This window comes from Stegodyphus dumicola, chromosome 4, assembly GCF_044657685.1.
Source record: "Stegodyphus dumicola isolate Sdum_Otavi_A_Nest chromosome 4, ASM4465768v1".
Classification (NCBI taxonomy): Eukaryota; Metazoa; Arthropoda; class Arachnida; order Araneae; family Eresidae; genus Stegodyphus; species Stegodyphus dumicola.
Window position 1 is genome coordinate 25,932,287 of NC_140771.1, and position 26,677 is coordinate 25,958,963.

The 26,677-nt window shown below is 31.7% G+C and overlaps 1 protein-coding gene across 2 annotated transcripts in view; it reads left to right on the top strand.

The window, feature by feature from the left end:
- Cbp53E (Calbindin 53E) overlaps nt 1–26,677 on the top strand; it is a 479,040-nt gene that overhangs the window by 374,308 nt on the left and 78,055 nt on the right. For both annotated transcript variants that reach the window (XM_085814625.1, XM_085814624.1), the window contains exons 6-7: nt 11,321–11,401; nt 26,213–26,268. In XM_085814625.1, the coding sequence (XP_085670751.1) occupies nt 11,321–11,401; nt 26,213–26,268 (137 nt within the window). The remainder of the gene's footprint in view (nt 1–11,320; nt 11,402–26,212; nt 26,269–26,677) is intronic.

The following is a 26,677-nucleotide window of genomic DNA, read 5'->3' on the forward strand; positions in this document are numbered from 1 at the left end:
ATAAACCGGGCTTTTTTAATTGCTAAATGAAAAAACAAATATTTTAATGATAGTGTAGTCTTCGATTATAATTCAACTGATTTCATTAATTCATAAATGACCTTAAAAAATTACCTTACCACCTCATCAAATTTGTTTAATTTTTTTACACTGAGATCATTTTTTATTTATTTTTTCTCCACTATTTCATTTGTTAAAGACGAAAACAATAATACAGGAATAATTACAAGTAATCTACCAAACGGAAATAAGGAACGTCTTAATTGATTTAGCAGTCTAGAAAAGCGAATTAAATTGGTAGTCAAGAGGTAAACTTTTTATTCCCTTCTTTATTTTTTTTTAATTTCATTTAATCCATTTTATTTCATTTCAATTAATTTTTATTTCCTTTGCATACCTTGTAAGATACGTTGCTGTTTTCAGTTACGAATAAAATCCCTCCTGTAAGAAAATAGAGGCTTTAGCTAATCTACTTAAAGATCTTTTCTATATCTTTCAAACATAAAAATGCTTTGCTTAACAAGGTAAGATAGTGAAAGTTAGTTTTCAAAAACTATACTTTTCAATCATGTTAACTTTAGAAAAATCAGTCTTTTTAAGTCTTTTATGCGTTACTTTACACTAGCCTACAGTTTTTTTTTTCCCTGTCTGTTTATGTACTTTGGTGAATGCTAGCTACCTTTGTGCGACAAACTGCACTAATCCACACTGAAGCTTGTCAACTCGTAGGTTACTGACAACTAACAGTCTTAATGGCCATTTGTCCATGTAAATTTTATTTTCAATAACCCTTATTTCTTAAATGTAACTTGTTATTTCTTAAAATTAAAAATCTGTTTTGCATTTCGACTGTTTCATTTACATCACCAGAATATGTAAATGAGGTTTTTTGTAGAAGCTAGAATCTAAATTTAGCAAAGAGTGGTTTGGCTACATACGCTTACCATGGAAAAAACTTCTATGTTATTGTCTGCCATCAGCGCTAGACCACCAGCGCCCGAGCGGTAAAGTCGCAGAACCACTGGTAGTTCCGACATTTTAAACCAACTGGCTAGCTGCATGGACATTTTCTTGGTTTACCCCATGTAAAACGTGTATACTAGCCAATTCGCTTAGGAAGTCCTCCAGGAAGGCTAATCCCTCCCCTTATGCAGACAGCCATAGTGTGCTTTGCAGCAATCTCAATAAACCAACCAAACCAAGCCATCAGCGTTATTGCTACCAGCTAGTGAGCTTTTTGTGATTGCAATTTATAGTCTTAGAACAGCATGGCGAGGTTAATAGGTTTTAAACTTAAACTAAATACTTTGATCCATTGTTTTCTGTCCGATCACAAACAGTAGAAATAAATTTTGTTAAAAATTTTGTAATTTCCAGTTGAATTTCAAATAAATTCTTTAATTGTTTCATATTGTAGTTACTTAGCATTGAAAGGTAAAGAAGAGACCACAATTCGTCCGGCAGTTTACAAAGTTTGCCCAGTGTTTAGATTATGCAAAATTGAGCTTAACTTTACACCCCCCTTAACCGATGAATTTTAGTACAGTGATCACTGACAGCTTGATTGTCTCCTTATGTTTAATTGTACTTTAAAAATAATGAATATAATTGTAGAGACATTTAATCTATGTTATATCTAACAGATAATTTTTATAAAACTTTCAGCATTGTTTTAAGGATGTATCTAGTACCATATGTAGTATGGTTAAAACAAATAACTGTTTTCCTAACATGAATAGATCCAATACCCCTCGAATATTATAACTGCAGTGGTTGCCACCATAGTTTGTACAGCTGTGAATTTAAGTGAGATGAATGTTTAGTTCATGCAGTACTCTATTATTACTATGAAGAAGTAATAATATTAATAAAAAAAAACGTTGTCGATACTAGGCTTCAAAACATCCATAAGAACTATCTCAATATTCTTCTTCTGAGCACAAAAAGACAGTATGGCATGGATCATTTGGCCATGTTTCTTTTATAATAAAAGGTCCTTGTATGATGGCTTTAGCAGAATGGACCAAAGCCTATACATTTAGATCTCCATTACTATAACTGGATATTGTTTCTGGGCCATTAATAAAAATGCTATGGGCCATCAAAACAGTCAGATCACTTTATTGAGCTGTCTCTGGTTATTTAATTTGAAACTACTTCAAGACGGAGACTAATAAACATGTCCTCGATCCATTATTGTGTTATAAAACCGAAATTTTCTACACTTGCAGCGAATTTCTTATACGATATTGTACAATGACGTCCTTCCTTCCTCGTCCTTACAACTGCGTCTAAATGTTTTCTAGGACCAAATGGCCCCCAACGACATCATTCATAACTTAAATGTTCTTGAATATTTTCGAGATCTTGTGGATCTTTAAGTTCCTGACGAACCACCACGTAATGTTAATTACCGTTTACTTTTGTAAGATTTTTATCTTCCAGAATCAGATACTTAAGTTCATATGGGTTACACATAATGGAAGGCATATAGTTCTTAAAAACAAACGATTTATGACTTTTAGCTATTATGGAGTACCTAGCAAATAAAACACAAAGCCGCTTCTTAGAATTTGAAACTTCTGGCTAATGCAAAACAATTACGCTTTAAAGTATGGTACGAACTTGCCATTTAGGAAAGCACTATTGTACATATTGTTTTAAGAGAAACAATTGCATTACAGTTACATTACAGATGACTCGTTTTTGTACATACATAGCACTTTCTCAAAATTTTAGGTCTAAGTTAGTACAAAAATGAAAATTGAATAAATCAAATTCTTATTTCTTAGCCTTCAGTAAACAATTCTTGTAAATCTAAACAATACTTGGTACGTAAGTGCGACATCTTGATTTCTTCGCAGAACTTATCTTTTGGGATATTGTTTTAGTGCTTGATTACAGTTTTCTGAACATTCTCAGTACTATTAAAATAACGAAATTTGAGATGAGAGTTCAGCTTAGGGATGCGAAAGTTCTGTAGATGCCAAATCTGATAAATTAAAGAATGGTTGATAGTTGTGACACTTTTTTTCTTTTTTAAGGACTTCTTTATAAATGGAATTGTGCGTTGCACGTTGTCGTATAACAAAAACGAGTTATTCACTTGAGTTTTTATTCTCTTTAAACATCAATCTCTTACTTCTTTATAAAGTTCAACATTTGCCTTTCAAAAACCTATTCTTTGTGAAATACATCTTTCTAATAAAAAAATATTCCCTAATCAAGTCTTTACTTGAGATTTTTGAAACTGAAGATTATGTGATCGTAGAAAACCTTCTCTAACCTAACTAAGTGACTGTGATGGATGACACAATATGAATCGTTGTAATCTGACCCTCATATATTTTTCACAGTATTCCGGATGTCTCCGTTGTTGTTTTTGCTGCTTTACAGAAAACCTTTATTGATGTATTTATTTATCTTTCAAATGCGTGGCAGCAGATGTTAACTGTATGTCTGTACATAGAAAATAATGTCCGTAAGCAAACGGTATTTTTAAAACCACAAGCTGAAATTACAGAACCGTCAATCATCATTTCACAGGTTTGCTGGAGTTTATTTAAAATGTTAGTCCTAAACTTTTATAGACACATTATGTACAAGGAACAATTTAAGATATCAGATATTAAGATCTATCAGGCTGCACAATATCTTTTGTTTAGCGAATATATCTGAGTATATTCTAAAATAATAAAAACCCGGCATTTCAAATAGTATTTATATTTAATCCAAATCATTTCTTTTAATTAGTTTTTCAGTTAGAGCAACATTAAGACTGAATGTGAATTTTCAGGTAAAAAAATTCTAATATTTTATTTTGAATGTTTTTGATTAAACATGTATACTATGTATGTGATGGTAATAAATATATATGTGAGGCATATTTGTTGAGAAAAACGTGTCACATTTTATCGAGGTAATATATAAATGTCCACATACGTTTTCGAGCAATTTACGAGATAGTACTTTTAAAGGAAATAGTATGAGCTTTCAAGCTAAATAACATGTTCACCAAAATCAATTTTCATTGTTTTTGTCAATAGTTTCACAAATCTTTAAAATTCTCATATTTGAAGTAAATTAGTTAATACATTTTTTGTTAGTATGTTTAAAATATGATGTGCACTATGCTATCAGGATAAAAAGTAAACTATGTAATATTCTTGCTCAAGAAGTCTGCTCTCAATAATTATAGCAATAATAATAACGAAATTTGTAACCTTGGCACCGACAGCTAAATTTTCTATAATGAATACATCATTGTATTTCCATCTCACTAACATAAGAACTTAAAAATAATTTACTTATATTTGAATGTGATATCATGTGTATTTTGCAATAATAAGATTCATATTTTATTTCTAACAAATTTATTATCAATATTCACTTATTTCTGTCTTTTTCCGTGCCAAAAATGGTAAAATAAGGGATGTCGTAAAAAATACGACGCGCGCGGGCTCATGTAAAATTGCCAAGCGCGCGTGCTAGAAGGTTAAGCATATATTTACAAAAATCGCCTATAAAGATCATATTGGTAATGACAGTATTGTAGTGTGTTACGGATACATAGAGATCGCCTTAAATAAATAAGTACTTGGGACGAATAGCAAGACTCGAATCGTTATTGAGATAAATAACAGCTCTTACAATAAGATAAATGCTTCAAGGCGGGGGGGGGGAAGGCTAAGGCGGAAATCTCCTTATATGGCGAGGAACAGTGTAAAACGCACTGTCTTCCGCTAACTGCTACTGCTAAACTCCCTAACTGACGGCATTACACAACTTCCTGTTTATAAAAAAGGAGAACGAAAAAATCAAATCATCAAAGAGGCGGACAGTCATTTCTTGAAGCTTCCAAAATATCGCCAACTTATCAATAAAAATTCTAACAGTTTCGGTATGAGAATTTTTGCCCATATTCCAGGTTCCATTGAAGTTATCTTTACAATTCAAGTGTGAATCGACTCAGAACTAAAGGTCTAGATGTAAAACAAGTACATATTAACAAAATGGACAAAATTTTAAAATTAAATAAAATGCCTTAATAATAAACATAAAATTACTATTCAAAAGACATTTAAATCGAAATGTAAGTTTATTTAATTAGTTACTGAATTACTAACTTAACAACTATATAAAAATAATAAAATGCATAAAAAAATTATAAGCCGATAATTACAAATATTAATGAAAATCTACAACAGTATTAATCTGTATTTACTTTTACGTGTATCTTTTCAATTCATTATTATGACTTCTTTTGTCTTCTGCCGAGAATAAGGAAAATATAAAGAACGGTATCACTTTTAAACATCGTTTATTAATTAAAATTTTCGTGCTGTATTAATGCTAGTAAAGATGCTTCGATTGTAAGCACCTCTGCATCGTTTAATTGTTTCCCGATTTTCCGATACTTTGAAAATTTATTTCCTCATTTCTGGATACTACTGGACGTCCTGCAAGCGTTTCTTATTAGAATAAAATGCATAAATTTTCCAATTCTGTAGGATTTAGCAGCGATCATATGATTATGAAATAAAGTAGTTTTTAATTTATATTGAAGTAAAAGTGATCGTAAGTCGTCTCTGATGGGCGATTGGTAGAAAAGAATTTTCAGAACAGCAATAAAATTTGAACCAGTTCGGAAAATTACCTTCCCAAAATTGAATTAAAATGCGTTTCATGTAACCGAAGCCGATGTAAACCACATACCATATACATCCGCGATTCCAAATATTCCAGAATGGGAATATTATGCTTTGGGTACGATCAAGTCCAACCAAATTTGCATCTGATCTTAAATCTGCAAACGGAAGCTTAAATCTAAATATTCCGAACTGGGAATTCTTACGAGATAGCTACGGTTAGGAGAGGCTGGGAGAGCACTTTATATCGCTGCGTGGGGTCGTCCATAAACCACGCAATTAGTCTACATCATGATCTTCTTACTCCAGAATGACTGATATATGTAATTCGCAAATGTTTGCTCATTTCTTAGAGAAAACTTTTAAAATAAAGACATTCTTTTTCGCAAACTAGACTGGATAAATTCAGAATATGCTTACTCCAAAATGCCTAAGCAATTTCTTTATTTTTCATTATCCTTAACTAAGAAACAAAAATCTTCGTTAGGCTTTCGAAACAGAAATCTTCGTTAATCTAAACCATAATAAGAAATTTAAATGTTTGAGTATATAATCATGCAATTTAAAAAAAAAAAAGTCTCTTAACTTTTCAATCAGGATTAAAAGTGATTAGCTCCTTTCTCCGCTTGTAACTAAATAGCATTTATGTAGAAACACAGACAAGATATACTGTGAAATCTTAAAAGGATCGTCTCTAAAAATGATCATTGTTTCTGACAACATAAATAAATACTGGTATTGAGCATTACCTCTCCAGAATTATCACCTGTACAGAAGATAGAAATTATAAAATTATCTATCACCGTGAGTGGTCATTTTAAGCAGGGTTCATTGATTATCGCCCAAGTTTCGATTCTAAAGGGAAGTATTGACTCTTTGCGTAGCGATTTTTCTACGTATGATGCAGATACGCGGCATTTCGTTTAAAGAGTTCTTCACGAAGTCATCCATCTTGGTGCAGACAGTCCGTTTTTCATTGAAATAATTAAATCATCTATAGAAATCAAATAACTGCGTTTATTTTTTAATTTTGTATTTAGAAACGCTTGGAATGATTAACTCTAAACACCACAGGGTTCGCTTTAAAAGCGAAACTTTCGTGTATATTGTTACCCTTTTCAAATTTTTCATTAATTTAAAAATCTGAAAAAGTTTCTTGATGGCATTTTTGATGCATTTATTGATGTTGAAAAAAAGAAAATAATTATTTGTAAATAAGTTGATGATGGATCTGCTCTCAACTTATTCCTCAATTATTTCCATCAAAGGAAAGTTGGCAGACACCGAAGAAGATCTTGCCCCCATGCATCCTGATAATAATCAGGGCGAGACAGGATGCCGCCAGAGAAGGCCCTCATTTCGGGATGAGATTTGCTCCAACTCTGTGGAAGATTTCTGTATTGAAGAACTGATTAATTTTGATTATTCTGAGCTATTATAATACACATTTACAGCGTATCAACAAATTTACATCCCATTTAATACAATATAACGTAGAATAAGTAAGATTCCGTATACACTACGGCATCCTGTACAATAATTAGTTACATAATTACTGAAAGGCACTTTTAACTATACGTTTGTAATTTATGTCGTGTCCATACATTTCAGAATCACAATATTTATAGCTTACATGTTAAATACAGAATATATAATAATGTCTGTATTGTTGAATACATTCTAGGTTTGCTATTGTATCTGGGAAAGTTAAATCTTGCCTACCTTTATAGACATCGTAGCGAGTTATCGCTACGTTTTAAATAGTCCCAAAGTACTTATTGTGGCTAAATTAAATTAAGCAATAAAAGTTCAAATCCACGTAATGTAGTCTTAAACTGCACATTCAGTAAAATAATAAATACGGTGACTCAGTTATTTTTTCCAACGCGTAAGTTTAAAGCATCGGAGGGTGAAAATGCCAAAGTCGGAATCACTTTTAAGTAGAGTTGGAGTAAAATTAACAGCAAACGGGAGTGCCAGAAGCTGTCTTCTTCCAAGATTATTCAAAAACTTCAGTTTAAATACAGTCAAGGTAGGGAATAGTTATGATAAAAATCAAAATCGTAATAACTGGTTCATTAACATACGATACGTTACATGATAACTAAGTTGCATGTAGATGGAGTCGATTTAAAGGGTTAATACCTCGGCGTTTTGCATAGTTATCTTAGGATTACTGTTAATCTGAAGGTAGTTAAAAACGCAAGAAAAGGAATACTTATATCATAATTAATTATTTATAATTCAGGAAATAATTTCTTTGGGTTATGAAAATTAAATCAGTAAGAAAGTTAATTAAATCAGTAATACAAAAGATAAAGGACGCACTGTAAATAACGAAACATTAAACATTATTGAAAATGAAAAAATTAAGTTACATGTATAAATAACATTGAAGACAAATACAAACTTGAACAATGTCGTACATTCAAACTCGCTTAAAATCGGTAGTTAGAATGCATTGTTTCTTATCATACAATGTTTATAAAAACAACATACGTGCAATTAAGTTACATAGCAATGTGTCAATAAAAAAAAAATTATCAATTGATCGCTACTATTAGTTCTTGTCTCTCGCATTGCGTTTTTTCCCCATTTTTCCATCAACCATTTTTTTTTTCAAATGTTACAGGACACAAATGTATTAACGCAATTAATAATGAAAATTGGGTATTTGATGCATTTTAAATGCTCCTAAAACTGCAAATGATACTTTTACTAAACCAAATCCCTTTTCATTCAAATCGATTAGGAACTGAGCATATAGATAAGCATAATTTTGCTTGATGATGAGAAAATTCGAAGAGAAGAATAAATTAAATAGCCTTCAACTCAAATTATTTTGAGAAGTTTCAGAACTAGCGATGCAGTGAGCGAGAATTAGCCTCTTTTGGATATTTAGTGCGTATTTCAAATATAATGGAATCACTAACTTCTCTGTGGCGTGTCCATTTCTCTAGCCGGCGCCTTTCATCCTCGAAAAGCGGCTCTCCGGAATGGAGGAAACTAATGTCATTGGCTCTCCAGTCGAGTGCACTCTTCAAAACTGACAGATCCCTTTCCGGATGCCTTTCATGGACTCGACATAACATTGTCAACCCATTTCGTAGGGCTGTGGTTGTCGTGCGGTAGGAAAATGTCTATAAGTAATGCGGGAGGCTGGGATTGTTAACAAAGGATTGATAAGTTAATTTAAATAGGAAATGTGGAAGGCCGATAAAAGATCACATCTACTTATTCGATATGGTGACAGGTAGGTGCTGCTCTCTAGCATAGGCAGAGCAGTGCCTAAGCACCTTGTCAGCTGAGACAAAGATGTGAATCTGCGTCCCTATATTAGCGAGCAATCAAATTAATTTCATCTGTATATTTTTAGTTTTAACAGAGCTATACCAAATCTTATCATAATTTTATAACCATAACATTATATTTTCAGAAAATTAATATACGTAACAATTTATAGCTTTTAAACGCATTACAAATTACCTTTTTAATAAAGAGCAAATAATACTACATATAATATAAAAACATTTTACATTTATATTTAGGTTTTTAGCACCAAAGGGGCTATTAATCTCCAAAATAGTTATATGAAATGTGAAACTTAGAAATACTACATGTAATGTAGAGGAATCCGTGTAGGTCTTTGCTCAAGAAACCTACAAGGTATTTAACTTGTTTGGCCCAATGAATGACTGTGTTATACATGCTGATGTTCTAGTCAAAATGTTTTTTCTTATAGAATAAATGCTACGGATTTTCTGAAATTTATTAAAGAATTAAAAAATATGTTCTAAGGAGTTTCTCTACGCAACAGGATATTGAAAACTGAGATTAAAGGGCCAGAACTAAAATCGTGGGTCGTGAATAGCTCTATAGACAAATTATTCGCAATTTTCTTGGTATTGAAGGAAATTTTGAGTTGTAACATAGTGAATAATTCTTAACACCTTGTACCGGATTTTAAATTTCATGTTCATTACATGGAACGTTAATAGGAATTAAATATTGGGCAGTTCTGTATCTTTTATTGTTACCTAGCTGAAAATTTTCACAATAGTCAGCGTATCATAGGAGTCAGCTCATAATAGGAGATTGCTTTTAGATGGACAGAAGCTGTAAGATATTCGTAGCAGGACAATTTCACTCTGAATTATCCCTATGAGTAAATGTTCCTAAGAAAATTTTCTCCATTTTATGGAAGTATTTTAAGAAATGGGAGGAACAATCAACAAACAAAGAGAAACGCTTAAACGACAACAAGCTAAGACAATTGTTATTTATTAGAATTAATTACAGAAATGTGAAGTCAGCAATCCGGCAGTTCCTTTTGAAGCGCTGCTTGCTTCGGAGACCGATATCGAGGTAAAAAAATGATAGAACACTCAATACAATAAATCTTTAGACCAGAAAGTCTATGAACGTCACTCATTGATACTGAAACACTTATCTAAATTAATGCAAAAAATCATTAGACTTTAACCCGACCTGGATAGGCTTTCGTATCTACAAATATAAGTCAGGATTTATAAATATGATTGTCGGTTTTCATACAGTTCGTTCCGGTGTTATTCTGACTAGTTCAAATGCAAGAGATCATCCTCTTTTCAAAATTCTACAGAGCCTTTTCGTTTAAAGAATATGATGAAACATTCCAGAGCTATCTGGTTTAAGGGGAGATCCCTTCGTGAAGGACTTTCTGATGAAAACTGGCTCGTATTCATATTACATATTTAGAAAACCATAAAAATGCCCATGCAATCAACGCGTTTCATAGGGTTCAAAGTACCCGTTTCTCATCCAATAAGACCCTAGTGAGGCTTGTAGATGTTAAGAAGAGTTGTGAGCAAGTAGAATTGGTTGCCTCAAATTTCTTTATATATTTTTAAACAAAAAGGAGAGTTCATTATGAAACTTAACATTGCAGTTACAGATGACAGCATACTTTCTTAGCTCTTCTAAGGCTAAGATATTTGTGTCTCCCATTTAAACACCCGCGCTTTCACGAGCGTGAATACAGTCATCGGTAATTAATCTATTTCATACACATTAACTATTATTTTATATTATCGAAAATAAAATGTATATTTTTATATGGAATTTTATTAAAACTATTCATGCATTTTTTATCCTTATTCTTATTTTATTTCCGAAGTTTTAACTTTCAGCTAATTGAGGGCATTTGCAATAGCATTTCAAACAACGATCTTCCCTTTCTAATTATCGTAGTAGTCGTTGTCAATATTCCCCTTAGTTATTAGAATAAAAAGCACATGTTTTCATTAATTGCGTTTAAATTAATTCCAATTTTTTCGTATAACTACAGTTGATTTTGTTTCATAATATCAAAGAACACAGATTAAATTCTTTACTGTAAATTATATCTGTCCCACTTTCATTATATAAAATGTCACTGTGATATCGCAAAATTTTATTAACGATAGATTCGGATGTTTTTAATGTAAACGAATTGTTGTTTGAAAATCCATTTTTCTTTTTAAATTTATAAATATCACTAAAATCAGTCATAATCTGAAAATGCGATGAGTACTTCGTATTTAAAAAATTGTTGCAATTATTATTAATCTATATTTAAGAAATAAAAAAACATATCAAAATGTACCTAGTGATGAAGTCTTTTCTAGTTTATTAATAAAGTGTCTTTATTTCAGAATTTTCTAAAAGACCTTTTAAAAGAGGCTAGAAAGGAATCCATCGATGAAGACAAACTCATCGAATACACAGATACGTTGGTAAGAGAATTTCATATCTTTCTTAATAAAGTTTTAATGAAAGTGGATTGGAAAATATTATGTTTTATGTTTTCAAAAAGAAATGTTTTTAATAAAATCTCCGAATTCAGTTGCTAGCCAAGTTACAGAAGTATACATACCAGTTGTCAGTTTCCATAATACTTTTTTATCCTCACTTGTAGGAAATTGTTTCTTCACTTGATATACATACGTGGTTCGAATGCTGTCCGAAGGCATATATGATATTTCATATCTTCTTTTTCAGAAAAATCTCGTATTCTTTACGATAGTGCCGACAGTTTTGGTTAGCATTGGATGTTCTGCCTTTTTCTAGTCATTTTAAGTGGGGGAGACTGAACAGAATTATTGCATACATCGCGTATACTCTAGTGATGTAAATGATTGGTACGGTCATCTGGCATTGTAAGATATGCGGTTGGGAATCCCAGGGAAAACTCAGATGACATCTCATGTTGCCTGTTTCGAAAGAAACCGAATAGTCTATAAAACAGTACCTTAAAATATTATCAGAAATAGAATTTTTATTGTAAACTGTCTTAGGAAAATTAGTCCAAATTTATTCATGATTTTTCGAGCATGAGTTTGATTGAGTTCGTAATAAATTATTTTCATATGTTTGTGCGTCTTTACAACGTAGCTGGCTGTATTTTTAGCATCAGTTTTATTCTGTACCAGACATAGAGAGTCAATTCCCAGTCACCGGGAATTGACTCTCTATGTATTCTGCATCGCATTCTGTTATTGCTGTCATCGTAACTGTCTTTCTTGTATTTGAAACTCTGACATGTTTGATTGTTAGGTTCACTATTCAATTGGTGAAACATTGTGCCTATTTTGAAAGAGTTTGCTACGAAATTTAAAAGAAAAAATATTTCATCGCTGAATTCTTACAACAACGCATTAATGCAACGACATATTTCAAGTAGCATGAAATAATTCAGGAACGTTTTGTATGATAGTTACGTAAATGTAAGTAAAAATGTAAGTAATATATGAATTCCTTCAATAATTCAAAATCTGTTGCTTATGCATAATTCCCTGTCAGTTCCTTTTTTGTTTGTTTCTTTGTTTGTTTATACAGCGCAGATGAAATTTTCTTAAGCTACACACATGATATTATAAGGTATTTCTCCCGCCTTCTTAGCATACCTTCGTGATGAGGTGGTCCGCACGCTGGGAGCGTATTCCAGAGGTTTGTGGTTCGATTCCCGGCGAGGGAGTTGCTCATTTTTCATCTCTTCTGCTTCAATTAACCTAATGTCTCTACAGTGGCGCCCAAACTAAAAGGGTGGTGGATGGTGAATCTAAACCACCAGGATTTGGCAATTGGGTCCCCTAATCCCCACTCGCTCTTTAAAAGGGGGAGTATATAGGGTATCTCTCCGCCTTCTTAGCATGCCTTCGTGGTGTAGTGGTTCTTCTTGTTTTTATATGAAGGATCCGAAAGCTTCGAGAACATTTACTGATAAGAGTTTGAGAAAATTTAGGATTCGTCCCATTCCTAATGAAAAGTTTCAAAAATGTTTTTTATATCGTCTGTATTACAGGATAGTACGATTAAAAACAATTGGAAAACGTTTCATTTTATTTCTTCCATATTCTTCAATCTCAGCGATATATCTTATTATTTCTGAGCTTCATATGACACTCCAACAAAATCAAATCACTCTTGCTTACATCACACACTGCCATTCATATACTTCCTCAAGAAAACTCAATTTATTCTGTAGAATAGCGGAAATTGAATTCGACAGAGTAAAAAGTGTTTCAATTATCGAAAACTTTCAATTACACTCGCGCTTGAATTTAATTCCAAAATTTCGTTCTATTGCATCATTCGAGAGGAATCCTCAGAAAAATTTAATGTTGTACAGTTTTAAATATGATGCTTATTTCTGTTGCTTTTTTTTAGATTTTTCGCACATAAGTTTTATATGAAAGATTCCATTTCCCTTCAGGTTTGCAACATATAGTAAAACTATTTTATTTTTGTTAAGAGAGGCTTCTCAAAAAGTATAAAGATTTATAATTAATAAAATTTGCACTCTCATAAATTCTCCAAAATTCATTTTTTGTGGATATTATGTTACAGTTTGCCCATTTTGATAGAAATTAAAATATGTCAAGTTATCTCGCATATATTAATACTCGTTAGTTAACTGCGTTGGAGGTATCAGTGTCTTGCCATGCTCGTCTTAAAATATCTATAGTAATTCTGGCTGCAATTTCAGTTACTTTATGAATTAATTATGCCATTAATGCTTACTGTGCATGAAGCATGGAACCTTTACCTCTCTCCTACCTAAAATGCTTAAATATTTCTTAAAATTCAAGCTTGAAAACGCTAAAAAAGGTCTGTAAACTATTTAGTTTTCAGAAATTATATGCATATGTTATTAGGAGTATTATTATGAAGACCTAGCAAATTTATAGTTCTGTGAGTGTTTTCATTCTTCTGCAATTAAGGCTTTTAATTTCAACTTTAATTTTATTACGATGGTTTGAAAATAATGTGCATACTTTTTAAAATATAATTAACGTTAATATCTTTAATACAATGTGTTTTTGATGCCAAATGTTATGCAATTTCGCTGCAGAAATTTATTTGGACGTTTTGACATCTAACGCTATTAACTGTTGCATATATGTACTGTATTTATGCAACGCTTTACTGTGTGCTTAAAATTAACACATTTATCTTAATGTGAGGGAGAAATTTAAAATAGGTATATAATTATTCGTTTTTTACTTGTACTGTTATAAATTCAAGTGCAGATTCTTTACTATTTTTTTAAAACTTAATATTGACAATTTTGGCTTGTTTGTTTAGTCATTGATTATGGTAAAGCATTCAAGAAAACTACCTTAGAACGGTTAAAGAGGGACTTAAACTAGTTCCCCTAGAAACTGATATAAAATTTACTCCAATCTAAGATTTCCATACTTAATTTTATCTTTGACTTGGTTTTTGTCTTGTTCATACAAACAATGATGTATTCAAAAAGGCATGTAGTGTAAGTTAATTATATTCAGGTAGCCTCAGAAGGCTAATATCACTGAATGACGTAACACTGCTCATAAAATCTTGCCATTTTAGTTTCGTAGATAGTGGAGAGAAGTGCCGCATGTCTTTGAGGTCAAAACTTCCAAGAATGACAGCAGAAGACGCGTGTAAAGCATTTTGTCATCAATTCAGTAATGTATGACATAGTCATATTCCATCCGCTCATGCAATAAACAGATAGGTAAGTATTTTTGAAGAAACTGGTTCGACTGTGAAATAGAAAAATTGCAGAGAAACCGCGAACTGCTCATACGTCAGACAATATTGAAATTGCACAAGTTGAACACAACAAATGGCGACCACATGTCAGCAGCAGTGGCTTCAACAAAATGGATACAGAACGACATCGATGGCAGTTGCACGACAATTCTTTGACAACCACTTCCTTTCAAGGAATGGTGACATGGTATGGCTGACAATCGCACCACCTGGCAGCATATGGTTTTTTTTTTTTTTTTTTTTTTTTTTTGTGTGTGTGTGTGTGAAGTCATCTTAGACAAATTTATCGTACTCGATGTTTTGCGACGAAATTATCAAAATTCCTGATGAAATGTTATCTCGTGGTCAATATTTGTCATGATCGTGGGAATTACTCAGAAGCTAGTCATCTATCCCATGTTATATTCAAAAAATACCTTCACGGTATGAAATCAACAGTGACATACTCTGTACATTCATTGGCTTCAGTAAATGCTTGAAATATGTGTTCTCTCTTATTAATCTTCGTTTCAAACTTTTCCATTCATTAAAGTCAAATAGCTACAAAATAAAAAAGACTTTAAAATTTTAAATTTGATGTTCGAGTATTTTCAAAAATTGCACCGTTAGTTTTCAGTGAAAAGAAAATAAATATTATATTTATTTGCAATTAGCAGTTTGTACGGCGAGGCGCCTAAATTTTTTTATTTAAAAAAGAAACAAATGTATAAAAATTTTAATGAATCCAGATAGTATAATTTCACAGATCCAGGTAATAATTTATAATGTTACAGACCAAGAACTGCATTTATTAACTTTAAATCGCTTAGTTTACTAATCCATAGCACACAAATTAAATTTGAAAGAAAATTTAAATAGCTTACTCTTCACTAATCGGCAATAAAATAGTGCATAGAAGGTAAAAACATTTTATTTCGGACAATGACAACACGTTTCCAGTAAATTCTTGAGTTTTCTCATTAAATTTGAAACATAAATAACTAATACTTTGCTGAGGCAACACATTGCTTTTAGATCGTCGAGTTTAATCAAAATATCCTTAAAATCTGATAAAATATAAAACAAATCAGAACACAGCTTCGGAACTCAAATTTTGAGCTTCAAGGGTACATGTTCCGATAAAAGACTATCAAAATTTGGTAGGCAGTATTTTTTTATAATGCAGGTAACATAGAAAAATATATAAATTTTTCATTACTTAGTAATAAAGATGGCTGACTTAAATTTTTAGGATGGTATAGTCTTTTATGGCAGAAGCATAGATAGCACGAAAATGCAAAAATAATTCTCTATCACTTTCCTTCTATATTTTAAACAGGGTTTAGAACATCTCATTTCTCTGAGGCGAATTCATTTATCGATAACTTTTAAAAGAACAAAATTTCTTATTCCTGAGCTTAATAACGTTGAACTTTACAGAAACGTGCTATAAAACAATGATTTTATGTCAAATTTATCTGAATACGTTAACTCCATGATTAAACGTTTGGAATATGCTTATGAGAATATTCAGAATAGGACAGGTAAAGAGAAAAAGATCAAAAACAGTCCATGGTATTAGAAGAAGGAACAAAAGCATTTTGTATCTTGTCTTATAGCACATTCAAACTTCACAAGAAAGGAACTTACATCACATAGGAAAATATCGATAAAAATACATTTTAAACAACATTAGATATTTCGAAGCAAGAAACATCCGAAATCAGTTGTGCCTTAGCCGGAATTCAAATTCCGCAGATCTTCCATCTGCTAGCTGGACGGATTAATTATTTGTGTCATGATAGCAGGTACAGAAAAATGAGATATTTCTTTACATTCGTCGCTAGTTAAAGGGCAACTGAGGAGAATTACGAGGCCCAGTCGACGAAATTCAGCTGGTGGTTAGATAGGTTTCCCACATTTTAATTCCGAAGCCTGTGAATATACCATTAGGCTTTTCGAAATAGAAAACATTCAAAATTAAGCACTAGACGGGATTCGAAGCAGTGAGCTTCCACTTGCTAGTTATGTGTTGCTAGTTGAACTTCTTCCTTTTGCTCACCACTACCACCACGAATAGCGGGCATGGGATTTCATGCGGGGAAGCGATAATTCCTTAAAGAATTACTTTAAAAAATACAAAATCAAATTTTCTGTGTTCTGAAGCAGTGGTTGTTTATCTGTCGATCCTGAGCTCACAGCAAACCACAGTAACATTTTCAGTATCTAATATTGAACATTTCTTTATTGAAATTTAAATTAAAAATATAATGTTATAGAATTTTCAAAAATGTGTCCCTTTCCCAGCCATGGAACTGAAGAAATTTCGCTGCGATGTACTACTGAAGCTTATCACCTAGTAAAATCTGGGTGGCTTTTATTGCTTCAAATGGAATTCATTCAGTTTTGATTCAATTAGCACTTTAACTGACTTTCAATCAAATTTGAACTTGAACTCTAACTGCTTGAAAACAATATTTGATCTATTAGTTTAAGTAAATTTTCTTCGTTTTCCAATGAGTGAAAGTAATTTAGAAGAGATATAAAAGCAGTGTTACAGTTAAAAATCTTGATAACTGCATCAAACTGCTTTTAGATAGTTAATATGTATTTCATTTCAGCACACAGTTTATGTTTTAATGAAAATTTAATATTCTACGTAGAGAACTGAAATGTTAAAGTAAAAACTGACGATTCATCCAGCAGAAGTTTCCAATAATATAGAATATCTACGGAACAAAACTCGTACTACGCTATTTAGTTGAAATATTTCATTGTAGTTATGGTAAAAGAAGCACTGCAACACTAGAAAAAACATCTTCACTATGCAGAGGTTCATTTGAAATTATGGGTGCATGTGAGAAAAACACTGCTGTGTCCATTCATAGTCAAATGTTTCAAAACTTTGGACAATGCAGCCCAAACCTGGCTGAAACTGATCGGCAAAGAACGTCATCAGCATCAATGATAGAAGAGATTGTGCAGTTAGCTGATAAAATTATTTATAAAAGGCACAAAATGAGTCTTCGATATCACGCAAGAATTCGTATAGTGATGGATAACAAATTTCCTGTCATAAGTAGATCCAAACAGCGGATATATGGTATCACCATACCAAGTAATAGATTTTTATGATCAAGAATCAAATATTTTAGGTATATTTAAATTTTCAGACAAGTGTTTACAGAGACTAGAAGATTTTGTTGAAAAATGAGATGTATCCTTATCAAAGTGTTTATAGTGGGATGATTTTGTTGAAAAATAAGGATATGTGTCCGTGCCAAACTGTTTATTCTGCACCACTCAATAAAATTTGGTATACAGTAGTCAAGTGTAATTTAATTTATGAATCTTCTTTTTAATTCATTTCATATTTATACAGAACACATCATTATACCTAATATGATAAAACTGTTTTTTAAGATTCCAACTTAATTTCCCTTAAGCTAAGCGAGCTTAACTAACTTAATTAGGCGAGTTTAACTGACTTCTCTTAACTAGAATTTTCATCCCTTCTTAGAATGCAAGAACATAATTGATAAGAACGAAGTATGAAAATAATTTATTTTTAATATTATTTAACTTGAAACTAATTGCAGATAAAGTAAACAGTTAACTAACCCTTCCGCTGTTTACAGCCATGTTAGTGCTATAGTATTATAACTATATTTATAAATCTAGGTACTTAAGCTAGGAACTTGGCATTATACTCTTTTTCTATGACAAAATACAAAATTCATTCACTAAATAGGCAGAATACCAAGCAAACGAAACACAAGATGTTCACTTTACCTTATCTAGGTTGCCAGACCTCACTATAAACATAAATTCTTCCATGTTACTTAAACTTATTTCAGTAGGCGAAACAGTGAAAGTACAGGAAATATTCATTATAAATAACTTATTAAATAAAATGAGGCTTATAGTTTTAATTAAAATTATAATTAAATTTTATATTTTATGTAGGTAATTTACCAAATTAAAATGTGATGCCTTAGTAACACCTTACATAACTTTAAATTAAAATTTCTAGTACCTTTGAGGTTTATTGGGTTTGGTGACTATTGGTCCAAAACTTTCAACAAATTTCTCTTGAGATAATTTTTATTCCTCATAACCCTACAAAATTATTAATCAGTATATATTCATGCTATTTTCTCGTAATTAATGAAATGCAAGTGTGAAATTCCGATGTGATTTATTATCCTTGTGTACTATTGAATAAAGAATACGTTTCAAGGAGGTTCCTTACTTTGTCCAATTAAGATGTCAACTATTCTCACGTTAGCCCTTCTCTATAATTTTATTTACTGATCAGGATATTAGTTAATACTGTAACAAACTAGTGCAGATAAAAGAAACTTTTTAATTATGCTGACTGTCTTTAACATATATGTAGACATATGTAACATATATGCAACATACGTAACATATATGTTACATATATGTAATATATGTAACATTAATGCTATATATGTAACATGCAGGGTTGATGCCACCTTGAACCACAGCATAATTTTTCAGAAGCTAAATTTGCCAGCATTTATCCCCTAAAATACTGATGTAATAATAATTCGAGAGGAGTCTGGAAATAAGACAGTTTGGATGGGTTGCTTCTTTACGCATTAAATTTTCTTGATGCTAACAAACTTGCTTGGAACGCAAAAAGATGGATTAGCAGATAATATACACATTTTTTTTTATTTCAGTCAGAAGTTGTCAGATTTTGTAAGGAATTTTTTATTTTTTAATTGCCTTTCTTGTTATTATCCAATTTTTAATTTCAGAGGAAATTTATCTCTATTTATAAATTTATTTATAACTCTCTTCTTGCAGTTCTAACACAAACAAAGTTTCCTCCCATGTATATTCAACACTATTTTTTTATTTTATTGTTTTTATGAAGTTTTGACAGTAAAATAGAAGCTTACTTTCCATCCGCCTTTTTCAACTTCTGTGGCTTATTTGTTAAAACTGCACACACTTTCGTCGCCACTGAAACAGCTACTTTTGTGTCATCAAACAAGTCTTTCATCTTTTGTCTCGTGTTCCATCTAGCCGAGAATGAGTTGCATATATTTGTTTTCGTGCAGTTTTTTCATTTCGATTTACTGTGTTTAGAACTTAATTTAAGTTTAGTAATTCTAAAAAAAAAGTTTCGTTAGTTATTTGTTTTATTACGAAGCTCGTCTTGGAGGCCTATGCAACTTGCTCTTTTTCTTATTGCATAGAAAACTACCAACAAGCACCATGAAGCCAGCCGTTTCACTTTTAGAACCGAAGTCAGGACAAATTGCCATTACTGATAGTCTTGTCTCTTTGGACGTTGATGAATCCATGTTTAAAGATTAATTATTTTATACAGACATTAAGTTTAAACCAGGAAACGAATAAGTTATGTCTTTTCCGGGATTCGAACCACGGATCTTCCAGTTGTTATTTAGAAGTGCTATTACATATATCACGACTGTACACACGAGAGAATACGATAATTCCTTACAATTATTCCATGTTTTCACTGATTTGGAGTTTCTATTTCGCATATAAAAGAAATATTTCACGTTTTTCTGTCATTTCATATATTTTTGCCGAATGAATTTATTTTATTACAATTTTTAATCTTTCCTGTTATTTTTATAAGCATAAAAAGGTTTTATTTTCATTACATTTTACTTAACTTATATAAAAGTTTCATTTTTAATTTACATTTCTATGTTTTCGTTTCTATGAACTTATTTGATGAGGGGAGCTTTTGCGTATTTTTGCTGAGAAAATTCAAGATATAAAAATACTATAAAGTTTCTCACTCACTTTCATTCTCTACTGTTTTAATTATGATTGCGTCGTAATGTATACTAGACAAGTTCTGTTAATCCGTTCTGCGTGAAGGCCTCCTCTTCTCGGGCAGATAGCTTTTAAATGCCTTTATGTATTTAATTAAATATACTTCCCTTTCGCTACCTTTCAGAAGCTCTTAAAGTTAAGAGGATTTTAAGTGTGGAATATAACACTCAAAGGGCTTCAATATTAGAGGAGAACATCAGTGCGTTCTAAGATTTTGTGTTAATGAACATTCCTTGGTAGAAAATATTGACATTTATTGAGCTATGAAACAATTGTCACCTAACATCATCTATTAAGTGAGAAAGAACTTTTTAAATTTGTGTTTGGATTAACTATTTTACTCAATATTACATCGCTATCAAAAATCGTTCGTATTCTGTGCCGGTATCAATGTTATGCCGTATCGATACATAAATTTCTGTGCAATATCCTTCCTATGAATGTACGCTATAACAATTTCGTCCTTAAGATCTTATCGATTGTATTGGGTTGTTTTCTCGATATGTCTTTAACTTGTTATGCATGTATAATTATATCAGTATATATCTACTGACTGTATTTGAATATGCATTGCATAGATATTTTAAGAATAACATTTTGCTTTTGTATTGGTCATATGTTCGGATTTTTATTTGAGTTTATTATTATAATTATATTTTAATACTGTTGGTATTTAAATTGCAATACCATTCTGTTGTAAGAATATGACTTTCTTTTGTATAGTATATCTATATCTAACATTGTATACTACTACTCTTTAACACTTTATGTTTTGCATTGATATGCATAGTCCTTTAACTTAGTATTGTTTTGAACTGATGGTTCATGAAATATTAACATTTGTAATTACATACTCGTGTTTGCATTATATTGTACTGTCGGACTTGTATTGTATTATACAGTCTATTTATATTTACAATCTCATTATGTACCAATTGATCATTGTATTATAATTGTCAGAGAATTTCAGTATTGTTATCATATGTATTAATATTTGAAGCAGTAGTCCTTTAACTTACTATTATTTTGCACTTATGGTTCACGAAATATTTGCATTTGTAATTATATCTGCGCAAGTTGTGTGTGTCTCTTTGTTACGGATTTCTCTGCTACCAGTAAGGCAGCTAACAGTATCTATTTATTAAAACCCGTGGGGCAACCTATAAAAGCTATAGTTCCCAAATTTGGCGCAAATATTTTTATCAGGTTAAAAAAAGACGTAAAATATTATCTACATTCGAGTTCGAATCAGGGCTCAACTTTCAAATCTGGAGGACTTGGTGAAACATCTAATAAAACCCTTTCCTCTTTTAATTATTTTCAATATAGTAGATGATATCACTGATGCTAATCACATAAATTATTCAGGGAAATAACACAAAAATGTATTTTTTCTATTAAAAGTTATTTAAACAAAACTTACAGGTCATCATTCTGTAGATCTGTTTCTGAGATTTCAGTTTATTATTGTATAAAATGTTATATTATACATTTTAAATCAGTTTCGTTTTCTACTGGAAAGAAACTATAAATTTTTAATTGAAAAAACTGCAAAGATAAGTCCAAAATAATACAATCAAATTCTATCACATTTAAGATAATCTAAAGTATTTGATTATCTTAAATGCAGTTTACCTCATATTTACATTACATTTTGAGCTTCTGATAGGGTGGTCACACAATGCAGAGAGCGAGTTATCGTTAACTTAGAAAGCGAGAATTCGCTAAATGGTATCAGTAACCAGACGGAAAGATCAGTATCTGATTATTACAGAAACAAACAAAAAAGTAACATAGAAAATTTTAAAATTTAGTTCCGGCTTCTAATATGTTTTAAAACCTAAAATGAAAAATATTATTTATGATTTTAGTTGTTTTAGATATTATAAAAGGATCGGATAGCTTCTCTAAGCCTAGCACGTGACATAACTTAGATCAATGCTCTGCTTGTTCTTGTGTAAATCAGGCCCTGTTGCGCAATTATGCTTGAGTCTGTTGTAAACGTATGTCTTGTGACATATACCTATAAAGGCTTCGTAGGTGTATGCCTTTTATATTGTGCATGGGTCTCTTATGTTTAAGTTAACGTCTGCTTCATCATGAAGCTACCTCACCCTTTTCCGAACCTTCGGACGACGCCTCTTCCCATTCAGCCCTGAACCACTAGACTAAGTTTTTTTTAACTTGAGGGAAGATGCACCGGATACACTTTACTGAAATGTCTTCACATACCATACCTTGTATACTGCTAGCCAGTAAAATAATCAGAATTCAAAATTCAAGAAAGGGTTTATAACAAATGATTGTGCAATTTATTATAGGAAGTGGTGTATCGAAGGAAAATGTTGGATGTTCTGAATAATCGTGTACAAAAAGGGATAAAATAGAAATAAATTTTACTCTTTATTCCTGAGGAACAATTTGACAATCAAGCTCGACTACAAAGATTTTTATACAGGTTCGATTTGATGAAATAATTAATTTTTTTTAGGCTTAAATATGGTAGAGAGATAAACACGTGCATATATATTTCCATAATTTCAGATTTAAGGTTTCCCCAAGTTCCGTGTTAACATGCATATTTTGCAATAAATGATGGACTTTATCCTAATTTGAAACTTATTTCCTTAATAAAAAAAGTGTTGCGTGTGTACGGGTTCGTAACAGATTGAATCACAAGTCCAATAAAAGGTTAATAAAATTTATTCTTGTCAAAAGAAAGCTGGAATTTTTCTCAGAAATATTTGTACCAGTATTCACATTATCAGGAAATAATAATCAGTAATTATACTTTAAACTACTAAAAACGTTAAACATAACGCAAAGCACAACACAGAGAAAGCTAATCTGATCAACAATAACAACAGCAGCTAACTAAACAACAACTGAGCTGAGATGTCTCTCTTCGGCTTTTTAAAGCTTTCAATCGGTCGCGAGAGAGTTCTAGTAATTTCTTTGCTTCTAGAGATTTCTGGAAACTAGCAAGAGGATATAATAACGGTTACAGCTATCACAACATAAAATTACATGTACTCCATTTAAATACAAATTACCGAGATATCCATTTATTCAATATTTAAAGCACGTACTCCTGTATTTTCACTTCACGGCATAATTTTCTCTTGAAATTTGTCACGCGCTGCATTGCACGGGAAACAAAGCAGCTTTAATTATAACTCTACTACAATTAGCTATCTAAATGCAAAATCCGTAGCGATAAATTTTATCCTGATTTAAACTTAATAAATATTTGCATATTAATTCTTAGTTTTATAAAACCATTAATACATGCGAGGAGGAAATGAAGAGTACTTGCATGAGCAGAGTTCTAGATTTCAGGAAATCTAAAATAAAATTACGCGAAGCTGAGGATAACACACTGCAAGTCAGACTGCTAAATAACTAAAATAATCTGTACTTAACCATGTCTCTTACATGTTTTAACAATGCCCTCTCTCTCGATCACGTTAAATATCGGTCCGGCACAGTCTCTGTTTTGTTGGTCCGAAAAATCTCACTTTCAATTTTTCTGCGGCGAAAATTATTTGAAAAACATCTTCCATTGGTGAACTGGATTTTTTAGAGGCATATCTTTCTGTACTAGTTAACGACCCTAATTCCAATCCATCTTTGCCATCAGCCTTTAAAGATATTATGTTTTAGTTCTGGTTTCATCAACAGATAGCGCCAGTAGCTCGACTCCTCTCCAGTCTTTCTTATCTTATCTAATCACTGTATCTTATCTCGTTAATTTCTGTTTTTGCAGCTGAGGCTGATGGTTCGGTAAAGCCATCGAAACTAGTCCTGTGAAAATTTGAAAATATAACCCTGATTTTTTTGTTTGGCTTCTAAATTAACACTTGTTCGGCGTGTTATTTTATCTTAATTAATAGAAAGTAACTCTTAAAATTCTGAGAAATTGAGTTACATTTCACAAGAGGAAAGTCATCAAAATACCCATTCATCCAGATCATTTGCTTTAATCCTGAACTCGGATCGAATTATTGATTCTAAGTGATCTTATTCATTCGGCCGCTTATAGGTCCATTTCAGTTAGAAGCATGCTTCTTTGAACCATATGCAACGCTTTATTGATATATATTAGCAAACATTCAAAAATATTAAATTTAAAGCTTTATTATATTTATTCAAAATGTCATAAAAATAATAAGTTTTATTTAAATAAAATCATTTTATAAAATGCGTGAGTTATGAAAACATACATTAGTTCATAATAAGCTAAATTATTGACAGTCTTGTTTATACCTCCGTATTTAAAAACGTATTACTGACAGCACTCACAAATACATCACTTAAAATAGATAAATTATCTAGCATTGATTTATTATCAAGGAAAAAATGTTTTCGAAAGCACTCTTTCGTATGAGCTTTTATTCACATGGGCTTTTATCGTGTAAGCCGTGAGTTTTTATCGTGTCCATATATACGTATTTACTTTCATAAGAGCTTCGTTCTCTGCTAACGTTTTCCTCTGTGAATATTCTTCCGTATGGAATTGAGTTTCCTGTGAGGATAATTGCTTTTGCGTGTTATTTGTTAAGAAAGCATTACATGGATGAGCATTTTTTAAAGTACTTAAGCATCATCCCATCGTCCGTGAAAGTTGGCTGCCATCGAGCTATGAAATACCGCCAGAGTTGCGCCAATAGTTCCTACAGAATTCTGAAGCGACTGATGCCTATTTTACATAATAATAATAATAATAATAATAATAATAATAATAATAATAAACAGTTTTCCACCCGCTTCCTTTTTACGCTTCGTGAAAACGCTTCGGTAATTTCTGCTATTTTCTTAGGTCCTGAGAGTTTATTGGAAGTTCGGTTTAGAACTATAAACCGGAAGCTATGTTAGGACTATAAACTATTGGAAGCTCTGTTTAGGACAATGACTATAAACCGCAGGTTCCAGTCTATTACTGTTTTGTCGTCCGTATCCAGCTATCCTTCCCCCATTCAACAGATGTTAATTCTCTCGACCACCAGTAAACGAGCCAAACAGGACAAATGATGACTCTTCAGCCCTCGAACTACATTCTTTTTCGAATGTCTGCTCTGTTGTGACAATTTTTTACTATTTTTTGTTTGTTCTCAAATAAAATACATTATAGTATCCATAGGTATTCATTTTGTTTACGGTAGGGTCCCCGTAACTTTGAAAATAATCCACTGCTTGCATAAGTGGAAAATAATCCACTGTAGAAGGGTCTGATCATTCTTTTTCAAACTGCAGGAAAAGTAAACAGCAATAACAGTTAATTTATATCCTTGTTCGTAAAAACAAAACGTGGCTTCTCAAGACTCAGTCGGTGTTATCTTATACGAAAGCGCAGATGTTATGAATGTGTTTTTACGTCATGCTTATCAATAATCACTTCGCTTGGAGAGAATTTCTCGGTCGACGGGAAAATATGTAAGTATCTTTTATAACTACAATGAGTCATACGATTCTGTAAATTTCCACCTAATTAATTATCCTATAAAATGCTTTATATTCTAATCACTTACATAAGAAAGGAGTTAAACAACAGTGTAAATAATAAGTAATTTGCTTTCATGAATTTGCTCATTAAGTGGGAACTAGGTTTCTCCCTCTTGAGAAAACCCTTATTAACACTTTATGTTTAATTATCTAAAACTGATTTTTTTCCCTTTTTTCTTTAGCTCCAGATATTTGACAGCAATAAAGATGGAAAACTGCAACTGAGTGAGATGGCAAAGTAAGTTAAATAACTTTTAAATAAATTCTAATCTACGAATGATATCTCCAAAATTAGAAAAAGGGAAAATAATAGATTAAAATATACAGAACTAAGCAGAAGATTATAACATACCGTGTTTTCAATTCTCACAATATCTTTTTTGTAAGTAAAAAAGATTACAGAAGAAGTCCAGCATGAAAGACAACTTATTTTTCGACGTGTCAAGTCGAAATCAACTGACCCGCCACACACACACTATCACTGTAGTTATTCTATTCAAAATGTACTATTATAGTTACTATATTCAACTCTTGATTTACCAGGATACTACCGGGAACGGCGTTCACTCGGGATTATGGCTAAATCGAAAGCAGTTAAAAGCACAAGAAGAGCGATAACCCGTATTATAATTAACAGAAATGTTGTT